This window comes from Phyllostomus hastatus, unplaced genomic scaffold, assembly GCF_019186645.2.
Source record: "Phyllostomus hastatus isolate PE091 unplaced genomic scaffold, TTU_PhHast_1.1 phas_contig_254, whole genome shotgun sequence".
In the NCBI taxonomy this organism is placed as follows: Eukaryota; Metazoa; Chordata; class Mammalia; order Chiroptera; family Phyllostomidae; genus Phyllostomus; species Phyllostomus hastatus.
The window spans coordinates 6,764,297-6,779,360 of NW_025333810.1; the positions used below are offsets into that span (position 1 = coordinate 6,764,297).

General features: G+C 33.7%; 1 protein-coding gene across 1 annotated transcript in view; it reads right to left on the reverse strand.

The window, feature by feature from the left end:
- Positions 1-15,064, reverse strand: part of TMEM232 (transmembrane protein 232) — a 170,154-nt gene that overhangs the window by 154,546 nt on the left and 544 nt on the right. Inside the window, 1 exon segment of the mRNA XM_045838057.1 lies at positions 8,146-8,282. Coding sequence (XP_045694013.1) covers positions 8,146-8,270 — 125 coding nt within the window. The 5' untranslated portion in view covers positions 8,271-8,282.

The following is a 15,064-nucleotide window of genomic DNA, read 5'->3' on the forward strand; positions in this document are numbered from 1 at the left end:
GTAAACAGCTGGGCAATTATTTCAATAATACAGGTAAGAAGTAATAAAGGTCTAAAGTGTGGTTTGGAAAATAATAATAAAAAAGAGTAAATAAGTGTGAGAAATTGGGTAGAACCTAAATCAATAGAGCTTAACAACTAATGAGATGTGAGAAAAGAAATTGTGAGGATGGACATACAGTAATCTCAAAATTTTGATCCTGCATGATTAGTCATAGAGAGTTGCCATTGAGACAGATGGATGGAAGAATTTGGGCGGATGATCTGTGCCATTCTGGACATACTGACCATTATTTCCCTGTGAGACATCCAAATGCAAAGGCCTATAACCCAGATGGACTTGTGAGGCAGGTATTAGGAAATGATTAAAATCTGGAAATAAAGATTTCAGATTCACTTACATATCAGTGACACTCAAAACCATGACATTTCAAGAGGAAGAAGACTGAAGAAAGGGGATGTCTTTGGACGAATTTCAAAGTTAAGAAGGAAAAAAGACCCTGGCTGGCATAGCTCAGTGGATTGAGTGCGGGCTGGGAACCAAAGTGTCCCAGGTTCGATTCCCAGCCAGGGTACATACCTGGGTTGCAGGCCATAACCCCCAGCAACCGCACATTGATGTTTCTCTCTCTCTCTCTATCTCCCTCCCTTCCCTCTCTAAAAATAAATAAATAAAATATTTTAAAAAAAGAAGGAAAAAAGAAACAGCAAATATGATAGAAAGAGATTCAGTGAGGTATTAAATGGAATGAAAATATATATACTATTTGGCATATAAACTCCTTCTCTGTGAATTGTTCATTACTCATAGTCCCTGCTGAGCCAGTAGGTGTAAATCCTGCATTAGCACCATATCAATCCAAATGCCTCTCTTCCCAGGTCTGTAGCTGATTGGATCACAATGGACATCTGACTCAAGTTGGGCCAATCCAATCCTCTCTCAAAGGATTTTAAATAATTGGTTGAAATTTTAATTAACTGATATTAGAGCTGAAAGGTGGCTTTTGAGGAAATGTTGTTCAAGATAATAAAACACCTCAAAACAGAAAGCTAGTTTTTAACCATTGTAGCCCCTGACCAATGTTTATTGGATAGCTGATCCCATATCATTTTAAAGTTTATACTCTAGTATAGATACAGATTGTATCTGTTGACCATTTACCTCCAGCATGTTTTAGAGAACACATATTGAGTACATAGTAAGTACTGAATGAGGTCTGGCTATACCTTCTGCTCTCAGGCTCCACAACACAGTCTTATATATCCTTCCATTACATTTTTTTTTTTTGCTTGAATTAAACTGAAGGGGCCAGTTCCATGCAAACAAACAATTGTAGACCAAGATCGAAAAGAAAGCATAGAAGATGAAGACCATGACAAAAAACACACATCTGAGGCTATATGAAAGCTAAAGACAAGATTATTAGAGTTAATGTTTGGAAAGTCAGTAGAGCTATTTAAGAGCTTCACTAGATAAAGAAAAACAAAACTCAGATTTCATAGTACTAATAAATACAGGGGTGAAGAAATTAAGGTAAGTTTGATATGGGAAAGTGGTAAAAAAAGAAGGAGGGATAGAAACACACATAGATTTTGAATAAGAGTTAACTTGGCTCCTCCTAAAAACCAGAAGTACCAGCAGAATTAAGGAATAGCCTGGCACTTTTACGTATGTCTATGTTACAACTGAATGTATAAGGAATCCAGGAAGAGATTTACTAAAGGGCATAAATAAAGACTTGGTGATGTGGGCATGTACATAATTACTATATAAACACCTCACCTAAATTTATCAATTTGAAATCACTGATCTTGGGTTTGGTGTTTTGAAGTCAGATGTTGGAAATATCCTTTGTCATCCCCGATACCTGTGTGATTGATTATATAATTTTTACATTGTGGATACCCAACAAGCTTTATGGTATGAAATCAGAAATATAGGACTTATATTCATTTTTAAAATATCTGTGGTTTTATATATTCTTTTATTAAGTCTTTGTATTTCTTTAGATCTTACATTTCTGATTCCATCTTAATAAATGGAATAATGTCTTAAACCTTGAAAATGCTTTCTCCTACTTACTAATTACTACTAAAGAGAACTATAAACAGACTAAGGTCAAGGTGGTTATTAACACAGACTGGGTTTTCAGCAGAAAGTCATTTAGATGAAAACTGAGGGCTAAAAATATTTATGAAAATAAAAATGTACTTTTCTAAATGCATGCACTGGTACTTACATTCTGTTATACATTTGGTAGTAGTCAATGGTCCTTTCAAGGTTGTCTATAAAATAAGTCTATTCTTAGAAAAGCTTACACTTCTAAAGCTTAATGTTCTGTCTCAGAGTCACTTGACACCTGTATGACTTTCATACCCCAAATACTCAGCTGCCCCTCCTTTTCAACATTTGGAGCAACCAGGAGGTCAGGGGTCACAACCTGGAAGTATGGATAAGTTAGCACCTATGGGGTGAATCTTTAACAAGACAGAAGAAAGCAGTGGAGATGAATATCCTTCCTCAATTCTCCATTCCATGATCTACTGTGAGATGTGGTTTCTTCTGGAAATCAGTCTTGCTAAGTCCCATATGTCAAGTATGAACATAGCTCCTCTGTGTCTTTTTGTAGCAAGATGTGATTTAGTGATCAGGATGGTAATACATAAAGATTTCTTGCCCCACTTTCCTTTTTAAATTTCTTCCCCTTCACTGTGTTGACCTTGTATATCCCAAATAAAGTATTAGAATCATAATCCTCTTCTCATATTCTGCCTTCTAGAGACTTGAGCCAAGACAATTGTGGAAACCCAAGTATAAGAAGACTATGGTTTTTATAATCTTATGAGATCTTATGTACTTTGTACAGACAATTTCATTGGTAGCTGTTGATACCTTATTTGGGGTAATACATCCTAAAGGAAGCCGCACTGCAATATATTGAATGTGTGCGTTCATGCTTCTTATGGCCATCAAGCTTCTTGTTCACTGTATTTTTGGCTAAGTCATTTGTTAGTGAACAAAAATGCTACAAGTATAGATGTTTCAGGCTAACATTAACAGATCTAATTGCAAGGTCTTAACCATTAGCATTTCACTTAAAGGCTTACAATAATTCAGAAAATAAAAAAACTATTGTTCAGGTAAACAAAAGGCCAGTATATAAATGAGCCTTAAAAAGTTTCTTCTTGCTGCTTACAGCGGACATTTAAAACTCACACTAAAAATTTATGTTGTATTATAAATTTATATATATAAATTAATATTATGTAGATATATACTATAAATACATAATATTTTTTAAATATTTAGAGTTTGTATTTGTTGAACACATTTTATCAAATACACAAGTGTCAAAAACATTAATGAAAAGGAAAGGCTTCAGATTTATTAACATTTCAGGAAGCTTTGAAGACTACAGCCTTCCAGACATAAAAGATACACAAGCAGCTACTGTGAGAAAGATGTAAAATAATCTTAATAATCTGACTAAATTTCCTAATGTAAGATTTAGATTCCCTTTAATTTTCTCCAGTGAGCTAAGATAAATGTGTAGTTGATGTAAGTATTCAAAATCTTTTGATTTTTTTCATCGCTAGATAAAGTAGAAAAGGCAAAACAGACTATACACAATAAAATAATCTTAGTTATAAAAATTTGTGACAAAGTAGTGTGATATGAAGCAGTAATTCACTGCAAGGTGGTGTGATTCTCTCTTTGGCCATAAATGTTGGGTTTCAGTGTCTAATTTAAAGGGTTTACATGGATTCCCTACATATGTCTCTAAGAGAACATATTCTGAGCCTGCAAAAACTCATGTTTCTAAGAAAGAAAAAGCAAAGCAAATATGTATGAGGCCTATGACAGTTCATGCAACACCTAAGAATATAAACAAAAATGATGTTCCTTCGTGCAAGTTAGGTCTCTGCCTCATCTCAAACAGCTGAATCCAGGGACAGGTTCTGATTTCTCTTGATCAAGGGGCCATCGAGACAAGGCCAAGTATGTTTTCCAAGTGACTGTACAGTGAAGAAAAGGCCAAGATTTTCAAAGTGCAGAAAACTTACATTCTTCACATTGCCTGTCATCCCAATCTTTTCTCCCTAACCCCAGGAGGCTTTAGAGAAGGCAGCTTTGGTGCTCAAGAAATAAAAAGAAAAAAAATGTGTGTGTGCACGTGTCTGTGTGTGCATGCCTAAGTGTCTGAGGAGGTCAGTCTCAACAGATTTTTCCCCAGGCAAAGGTGGTTGGCCAGGAACACTTAGGGAAGTCAGTTTCACTTGTACCAAACTAGTAGCATCTCCAGGTGCCTGGAAGAGAGCAAATGCAAGGTTCTCTGGAGGATGACACCAACATTCTCCCCCAAGGACAAGTGGGAAAGGAAAACATACAACATAAAAGAGAACAATAAATATTACAAACTTCCCAAGACTGCAATTATTGGAATAATCAGACACAAATTATAAAACCATTATACTTGTTCCACAATATGTTTAAAATTATCTGCAGGCAACCAAAAATGATAGGCCTAAACAGAAGATTTGAAGAAAAGTAAATGAATAACTAGAAATATAAGATATAATTATTAAACTCAATGGATAAATTTGGTAACAAGAGAGAAAATCAGTCATGTAGCACACATGTCACATCAGAATAAATTATTCAAAATAGAGGAAGAATAGACAAAAGATGAAAAATGGAGATGTGAGAGTAAAAGACAGGAAATGTTAAATGAGGGGGCCTAATGTACATTTAATGGAGTCCTGTAAGGAGAGAAAAGGGAGAATGCACTGCCAAGGTGGCAACAAAAGAAACCATGTCTGATCGTGTGTTAGGAATTATGAAAGGCAGCAGTCCACAGATTCAAAGGTCTAAGAAATCCAAGGAGAATAATTTTTTAATTACATGCTGATACATCATAGTAAAACTGCAGAAAATACAAGGCAATAAGAAATTTTTGAAAGTATCCAAAGCTTGGAAAAACACATTAATCTTAAAAAAATTGAATCAAAATTTCACCCAAATTCTCAACAGCAACAGGAGAAGCTGTGAGTGGAATAATCTCATTAATGTGCTGTGGAAAAAAATGAATAAAAGTTATAACAGAAAAAAGTTAATTCCATATTCATTTTTTAAATTTTAAGAATAAGAATAAAATAAAAATATATTTAGATTAATAAAAATTTTTAACAACAAAATCTCACTAAGGAAAATTTTTGAATTTGTACATCAGGCAAAAGAAAAACAAGAAATAAGAAACAAGAAGGAATAAAAACCAAGGAAAGTGATACAGTAAATAAAATATAAAGGGATATTAACTACTTAAAATAGTAATAAAGTCTAGTGTGGTTCATAAATAAAACAAAATAGGATTAAAATGCCAAATAAGGTTAGAGAAAAACAACATACTTAATTATGAAATGTTTAGAGTATTACTTTTAAATCAAAGTTGAAATAATGTTTAGAATTAATAAGACAATTTAGCAAAATTTCTGTATGTAAGATCAATGTATAAAGTCAGTTATATTTATCTCTTCTGACAACAGCTAAAAAAAATTATTTTAAAAATATATGCATAAAACTTATAATAGTACCAAAAATACCAAAAACATAAAAATAGATATAACAAAAGATAGTACCTCTATAGAAAAACATTAAAATTTCATTGAGAAAATTTTATAAGTAACTATATAAATGGAGAGATATTTCTTGTTAATGGATTGGAATCCTTACTATACTATATATGCCAATTCTCAAATTGATTTGTAGATTTAGAAAAATCCAATAAACAATCTCATGTGCTTGGAAAAATAAACATGACAAAGTGATCCTAAAAATAATATGCAGTATATCATTGAAGAAGAACAAATTTGGAAAATCAGTCATATTAACTATTCAATGTTCTTACTAAATGATAGTGACTAAGGCAGTGGGGTGTTGGTATGGAAGGAGACAAACAGACGGATGAAACAGAATAGAGAGCCCAGACACATACCCATTATGTGCAGGCAGTTGATTTATGCAATAATTGTACTAGAGAAATAGTGGAGAATGGTGTTGATAACTGGGTATGAATGTTAAAAAAGAAAATTAGACCTGTACTTCACACCATTAACAAAAATAATTTCCAAATGTAATACACAAAAGACAAAACAACAGGTTTGTTAAGAAAATAATGTACAAGAATATCTATACTATCTGGTGGTAGGGATAGATTTCTCAGCCAAAATAGAAAAATGACTAACCATAAAACATTTATAATTAATAACTTCTGTTCACTAAATGGTATATATTCTATGATCCAAAAAGTCCATTCCTAGGTATGTACACCTTAGAATATGTGCCAGGATGCTTGTGCAACAGTGTTCATGGAAACACTGTTTATAATTAATCATAAACAGGCAATAATTCAAACAGCCAACAATAGAAGAATGCATGAATAATTTGTATATGTTAAAAAAATGGACCAGTAGAGTGAGCAAATTATCTTACACTCAACATCTTAAATCAGTCTTAAAAATACAATAACTATATTAATTTTCAAGACTTCTGCATGATGATAGGTACCACAAAAAGAAAGTTTAAAGACAAGCTAGCCTGGAAGAATTCATAATAAATGTTTAAGAATATCAAGTGTCAATTAAAAAGACAACACAAAAGTAAATTGGTCCAACGTATGAAGAGATAATTCAAGCCCTGGCTGGCATAGCTCAGTGGATTGAGCACGGGCTGCGAACCAAAGTGTCGCAGGTTCGATTCCCAGTCAGGGTACATGCCTGGGTTGCAGGCCATGACCCCCAGCAACTGCACATTGATGTTTCTCTCTCTCTTTCTCCCTCCATTCCCTCTCTAAAAATAAATAAATAAAATCTTTAAAAAAGAGATAATTCATAGAAGTAATTCTAATGTCAACAGACATTAAAATATGCTTCATCTCATTAATTACCAGGAATCTCAAAAAATTAGATATCAGGCAAGTGCCATGTCTGACCTCCTATAACAGCAAATATTAAATCTGGCATCACCAGGTGTTGGTGTGGATAGGGTAAGTGATACATTCACATGCTGGTAAAGAAAATGTAAACTGATTCAGATACTTTGGAGAGCAATAGCATCAAGTTAAATTTAAAAATCCAAGCACTGAAAAAACCCACTCCAAAGAAACATAAAAGTACACAAAGAGAATTATACAATAATTTTTACTATAGCATGAATTTCTTGGCAAAATTTTTGAAAATAAGGTAAGTAAAATTAGAAGAGTTCATAATATTAGAACATTATGCAGCTGCTAAATGAATGAAAAAAAATACATGATCATCACTGTGGATTGGATTCAAAATAAAACTGCTTTTTTAAAAAATCGAGTCACAGATAAATGTGTTATAATTTATTTGTGCATACAACTTATGTAAAGATATAATTACATTTATTCACATGGAAAATATATTTTTTATACTCATGTGTATTAAAGTGGAAAAATGAACTGAAATGACATGTGCCATAGTCATTACAGTAGAAGGGCACGTGTGAGGCCAAAGCGCTTTGAGCTGATCTGTTGATCTGTTCTTTATTAGAGAAAAACATTTGAAATGAACATATTTAAGTTGTATTATATACCATATTATTCTCTTTTTAAGTTTCAAAATTTCTTAAAATTACACATGATTTTTAAATTATCAACAAACTTTGATTTAGTTAACTGCGTTTCAGAAATTTTATCCCAAGGCAATAATTTGATGAAGAAAAACATTCTATTATGGCTTCATTTGAAAGACCAAATGACATAGCAATAACTGAAACGCTGCACTACATAGTAGTTATTGACTGCTTTCTCATGCACTTCATGGGTTATTATGGCAACTTGAAATACCTATATGATTATAAGAATTGCTATATGATTATAAGAATTCAAATAGCCTATTTGAATTCAAATAGGCAATTATAAGAATTGCCTATTTGAATTCAACAAACATGTAGAATTCAAAATTTTGAAAATGACTATAAATAATGAAGCTATTTATTTAAAAAATAGTAAATGTTAAGATTTTTATCCTTAGTTATATTTATTACTCACAATTATTTGTACTTTCTAAATTCTACAATATATATGCATTCACTACTTTAATAATTTGAAATTTTTTAACTTACTTTGATTTATCATTCTTTCTTTCCCTTAAATTTTGCAAATTAAATCTCGAGCATTGTTCAGAATAAGAGGAAGACATTACTCCAAATGGATTAATCACAGGTGAGTTCTTAACAGGTATATTCATGGATCATAAAACCTAAAGAGAAAGATTAAATTGTATATTAGAATACAAACGTGCTCTCACTATGAAAGAATATGCTTCATGCAAATTCATTATTTATGGGGAAAAGGGTAGCAAGAAGGAAAATCAGGGTTAAGTGTGAAATTATATTAAGGATGTATTTAAACTTAAACTACCAGATCTAGGAGTCAAACCCAACTTTAAATCAAAATCCCACATTCTATCTGTTGTTACTGCTATAAAATTATCCTTGCATATAATATTTAGTCTTTATTGTATTTTATCAGTTTTATCAGCAAAACCATTGAAAGAACAGCATGACATAGCGGCACTTAAAAGAATACAATCAGACTAACTTATTTACTTAACTGCTCAGTGCCTCAGTTTCCTCTCCTGTGCAAAGGGAATAGTACCTTTATAGAAATAAATAGACTAATATATGTAGATTGCTTAGAATAAAGCCTGACTTAGAGGAAGTATTACATATATAAGTGCTTATGATCAGTATTAGATTACTATGCTACTGCTTTTTAAGGTTACTTGCAAATTTCTCTGCTTGCCCTCCCAACCAGATTTATTTTCCTTTAGAAGCATGTCTGAGCACATTTTGTGACTATAAGGCCAAAACTAGGGCATGCTATTTGTGTTTAGTGGAATATTTAAATAGCAAAATGAAGTAACAAAATGGGCAGTCAGGAATATATTGAATTACTTCACATTTCATTTTTAAGATAGCTAATTTTTAACACTCATCATTATATCAGTCAAGGTTCTGGCAGGAAACAGATGACACACTTAAGTGGGGTAACTGTATAAAGAGACTTTTTCCAATGGTGCAGCAGAATTATTTAAATAAAAAGAGCAGAGAAACCCTGAGATGGTGTTGTTCTCAGGGCTGGCAAGAAGGAAGTAAACCATTACTATTCTCAGGGCTCCACTACAACTGTCAGTAGAATCCAGTCAACCTTCACATGACTATTATTATTTGTAGTACTAGTATTACTGTATTTTTATGTTGCTTCCTGGTTTTATTTATTTTTTAATCTTTGCTGTATGTGCAGTAGTACCCAGTCAAGCCTTCGAATGAGTAGCGCTTCAGCTGATAGCTAGCTGAAATCACAGGAGAGACGCTAAATGAGAACTACTCAACCTCAACAGTTTGCAGTCAACTCCAGAACCATGACAGCTGATAAAAAATTATTTAACATAATAAGCTTAAGAGTGGTTGTTATCAGCAACAGATACCCAGCATACTCACTTAATTGTATAATGAATATTTATGCATTTCACTATATGCAAATTTTACCTCAATAAAAATAAGATTATAAAAGAAGTATTACTGTATTAGAATTAGGTTTAGTGACAAAATTTTTTACAAGTTTAAACCTAAATAATTTAGGGTCATTTTGGCAGCTTCATAGTCATAAGAAACCAAGGCTCCACCTAATTCTTTCTTTCATGGTCATTGTCAGGCCTCATTTTACTTTAGGCTGTTCTGCAGTTCATGTAGCATCAAATTATTTGGAAGGTACTATTGTCACTATGAGCTATTGACGTCCACCTTCAAAGGCTTTCTGTTAGTCAAGTCTCCTTTTCATCTCTTCTGCCTTTCACCTAAGTCAGGATGCCATTGTCTTCGCCCTAGATTAATACAATAACTTCTTATCTTCCAGTCTCCTGATCTGTCTTCCTCCAGGCTCATCTCTTACATGACTGCTAGAGTAACTTTTCCAAACTTATGTCTTCTGATCACATCAGCCTTCCACAGTCCCTACTCACTTGTTTAAGACTCTCTAATATATCCCTAGTGCCAACAATAAAATACAAACTCAGAGTTAAGAACTAATCAGATTGCTGTAGCATAAAGTTAGAGTATATGGTTTAAATTTTATCTACTGTGTTTTTAATAGTGAATTATTTTATCTGCCATTAAATTATTAAACTATATGTATCAGTTATAAATTATAAAACTTTTAGACAAAATATGTTGGAAACTGAATTATCTTATCCATTTCGGGATCCTACATTTATACATATTAAAAACAACAACAATTAGACTCTTTTACTAGGTAGCATGAGGGGAAAGTGAGGAATATAAAACCATGTCCCTTTTGGAAATAATTAAAAGACTAAAAATGTTAGTTTATAAAAGAAAAGTATCAGTGATGGGGTACCATTATTGTCATTTAAGAATGACATGTAAAATGGATGTAATTGTCCATGAATTCTATTGTTGGGCTTATGATGTGTGTCAGTACTTTTTATTTATTCACAATGCTCATTGTGCAATATGAAATAAAGAAAACTACACACACACACCCCTACATGTAAACTAGAAATAAAAGAACACTTTGCTAATTTTATATTTAGCACTACCAAACAGTACCACATTAGTCATTTTAAGGGGTTGTCATTTAGAAAATTCACTTTGGTTCAGTTTCCAGAAAAATGGAAGTGTTAATGATGTTTAAGTTTCCTATGTTTAAGAGATGTGCAGAGAAACCCTGACCCTTCGCTTAAGAAATTGCAATCCAGAGGAAAAGGACTGGTCTACAGACCAACACTATCACATTTCAAGGTGCTGAATTCCATGATAGGGCCTGGTGAGGATATGGTCCAGCAGTATCCATCTTGGCTGCGGATGTTTGTCAAAACATGCTAAAAACATACACAGAGACAACCAGGTCCTGTGGGGGAATAGGAACATAAGGGCCACTCCTCACGTGGGGAGCGCCTTAGCCACCCTCCCTGGTGGGGAGAGGCTTTTTATTGGTGTCGTTTGAATAAGAATTCAGGTAAAAGCTCATTACTCATTGCTAGGAAGTAAGAATCAAACAATAGATAGCAAGGAAGTCTGAGGGCCTACTTTGAGTCAGGGTCAAAGAGCTGTAAAACTTTATAGAACAAACTTACTTCTTCCTTGGACCCTTATCATTCAACTGAGAGCATTCTAAACAAAGCAGGTTTCACAGGATTTTACATATTCTTTCTTAGGCCTGATCATCCCAGGAACCCACCCTTTTCAGCACAGAGCTGGACCACCCTGTCATTGTTGCAGGCTTAGGTGGAGCAAGGGAACTAAGGCAACCAAGAGATAAGGAGATTTTCTCCCAGACAATGAGGACTCAGGCTATGTTAAAGCCAAGGAGCGAGGGTCTATCACCCCCTTTTGTTGTAGCCCCCAAAGTCCTTTCTTGGGGGCCTCCCAGGTGATCATGCCTGTCTTAGGTTGCCCTCCCCTTGGGGAATCTTACCCATCATTGGCTAACCGGCCAAGCTTTGGAGTTCAGTTATGAATGAAGCAGCAGAAGCAGTGCTCCTGCCAGGGAGATAAGCTTTTGTCTCCTTGCTGGCTTACAGTCCAAGGCCACTCCCTCAGCCTTAGCCTTGGTGGGGTTACAGCTTCTGATACCAGGCAGGGAAGTTTCCAACAAGGGCCCCAAGTGATTTTAGGGGGAAAAATTGCCCAAGAGGAATATTTGATTAATATGACATTCTATAACAGTATGACAAGATGTAATGAATAATGTACTTAAAATTAAAAATAAATAAGGTGGGTTTCACACCTATCTGTCACAATAGAATTCTTGAATTCTTTGTTTTGGCCTTGAGTTCAAAGAATGAACATATCTTTATCTAATGAACAGGATACTTAAAATTTGCAATAACTTAACATGAACCCTTTCAGTACAAAATTATCAAGTAATATGGTGTTTTTATAATTTTAAATAAACATAAATCAAAGTCTTTGAGCCATTTCTGAAGGAGCAAAAGAATCATGAAGACCTAAACACTAAATGTGAATGTAAATATTCAGATCGGCTGTGGAAATTTAAGAAGCTTCATGGTATAAAATATCTGAACATCTACATTTAAAAAATCTGCTAAAAATTCATTGATGACTATTCTAAGGTAATAACTGATGAAAACCTTCATCCTGAACTTGATGAAACACCTCTGTGTAGGTGCTATGTACTAGAAGAGCATTAGCCTTGGCTGAGGAAAGGCAGCCCACAGATTTTAAACTGTGGCACTGGTTGGTTGCACTTAGCATACTATGCCACAGGATAAACTTGGCAGTAATTAGAAGCACCCAATGTTCGCAGTATATGAAGGATATATACATTTCATTGATGCATGACTGATCAAACAAGGAAGCCTGAATAGCCAGAGAAGTGCTTGAATGACCAACCTACTAGCTGAATGACCATGTCATACCAGGTACGTGAAGTCATTACAGGCAATCTGTACTAAAAGAAAACTGTAGCCCTGGCTGATGTGGCTCAGTGGATTGAGTGCTGACCTGTGAACCAAAGGGTCACCAGTTCAATTCCCAGTCAGGGCACATGCCTGGGTTGTGGGCCAGGTCCCCAGTGGGGGGGCACATGAGAGGCAAAAACACATTGATGTTTCTCTCTTTTTCTACCCCCTCTCTAAAAAATATGTATATATAAATACATATTTGTAAAAAACTGTAAAAGTTATTCTTTTCAAAGAATTGGTTTCTATATTCTCTCCTGGACTTCTTGTAAAAAAGTGATGTTTTCAGTATTTGCTCTCACGCCTCACATACACACATACAGTGATAAATACGTGGCCATGAAAGTTTATGTTCTATAAATAAAAGTATAAACTTGTCTTACCTGTGGCTAGCTGCCACAGAGATCCTAGAACCCAAGAAGTCTGAGTGAGTTCAGGCTTATTCATGCTATTAACATCATGTGCAACTTTATGTGTATATACATGTTTCCAAGTTTCTTGAGTATATACCTAGGAGAGGAATTGCTGAACAATGTGGCTACTGTATCTTTAACCATTTGAGGAACTGCCAGATTGTTTTCCAAAGTTGCTGCACTATCTTACATTCTCACCAGCAGTGTTAGAGGTTCCAATTACTCCACATGCTCACTAACACTTGCTATCCTTTTGATTACAGATATCCAAACAGATATGAAGTGGTTTTGATTTGAATTTCCCTGATAGCTAATGATAGTAATCATCTTTCCATGTGTTTACCAGACATTTATACATCTCTTTTAAAGAAATATCTATTCAGATCTTTTTTCCTTTTTTAATTGTTTTATCTTTTTTTATTGAGTTGCAATGTTGAAAGAAAACCACAAGCCCAAAATGAGTGGGCTTGCAAATTTTTAAGTTGCAAGTAAAATTTTAGCATTTTTGCTAAAGTTTACGATACCAGATCTGCATGTAATACCTGACTTAACTTGTGTGTCAAACTCTCTCAAAAATACAATTTTAATGAACCTGGAATATTATGGTCAGTATCAGTGAGGTAATCTGTCACACCATCCCTGTCCATCCCCACCTCCTCAAAGACAGAGGAGGCAATCCACATGAAAACAGACAAACAAAAACAACCTTGCATATGCCTTTCCCCTCAAAAGAAGATGTCCTGATTGAAAAATCTTTTTTTGTTTTGTTTTGTTAATAGCTCCCTTGCCCCACCCTTCTTCCTACATAAATCTTTTGTACAACTCTTGGAGCTCCTTTCAAAGTGCTAGATGGGATGAATCACTTAATAAAGCCAATTAGATTTTCAAATTTATCCAATTGACTTGTTCTTTAACAAATGGTTTTTATATATTTAGATACAAATCCCTTTACAGATGTGTGATTTCCAAAATTTTACCACAATTTGTGAGTTGTCTTTTCATTTTATTGATGGAATGCTTCAAAGAGCTATGTTTATAATTTTGATGAAGTCTGTTGAGTCTATTTTTTCTTTAGTTGTATATGCTTTTGTTGTCATGTCGAAGAAACCACAGCCTAAATCCACATCAGAAAGGTTTATACCTGTTTACTTCTAAGGGTTTTCTAGTTTTAGCTCTTACATTTAAGTTTTTGATCCATTTGAGTTAATATTAGCATATATAGTATTCCAACTTCATTCTCTTGCATATTGATATCCAATGGTTCCAGAACCATTTGTTGGGAAAAAAAATTTTTTTTCTTGAATTATTTTAGCACTCTTATCAAAAAGCAATCTACCACAAATGTGAGGGCTTATTTCTAGTTTCTCAGTTCTATTTCATTGCTATATAGCTATCTTCATACCAGTCCCACACTGTCTTGATTACTGCCCTCGGTAGTAATTTTTGAAATTGAGAAATGTGAGTCTTCCAACTTTGTATTTCTTTTCCGAGATTGTTTCTTCTATTCCAGATTCAAGGTAAAATTGCCATGTGAATTTTAGGACCAGCTTATCAATTTCTTCAGAGATCAGCTAGAATTTCAATAGGGATTATACTGAATGTGTAGATCAATTTGGGGAGCATTGCTATCTTAATATTATGTATTCTTATCCATGAGAATAGGATGCCTTTCCACTTATTTTGCCTTCTTTAATCTCTTTCAACAATGTTTTGTAATTTTCAAAGTATACTTTACACTTTGTTAAATTTATTCATAAGTATTTCATTCTTTTTGATGCTATTATAAGTGGACTTTTTCTTAGTTTATTTTCTTTTCTGTTTGCTAATTGCTACTGTGAACTGATTTTTGAATATAGACCTTACATACTGCAACCTTGTTAAACTTTTTATTAGATTGACTAGTTTGCTATTGGATTCCTTAGCACTTTTATTTAAGCAACATCATATCATCTGAAAAATATAGTTTTACATGATAAAGAAATCAATTCATTTGGTTTTATGGAAATATAAGCATAAATAAAGAGCACAATATTTAGTTTAAATGGTAATTCCCAAAATGTATTTTGTGGAATACAGATTCCTGGGATGTATTATCTCCTAAAAACTTTTTGTTGAGAAATAAGT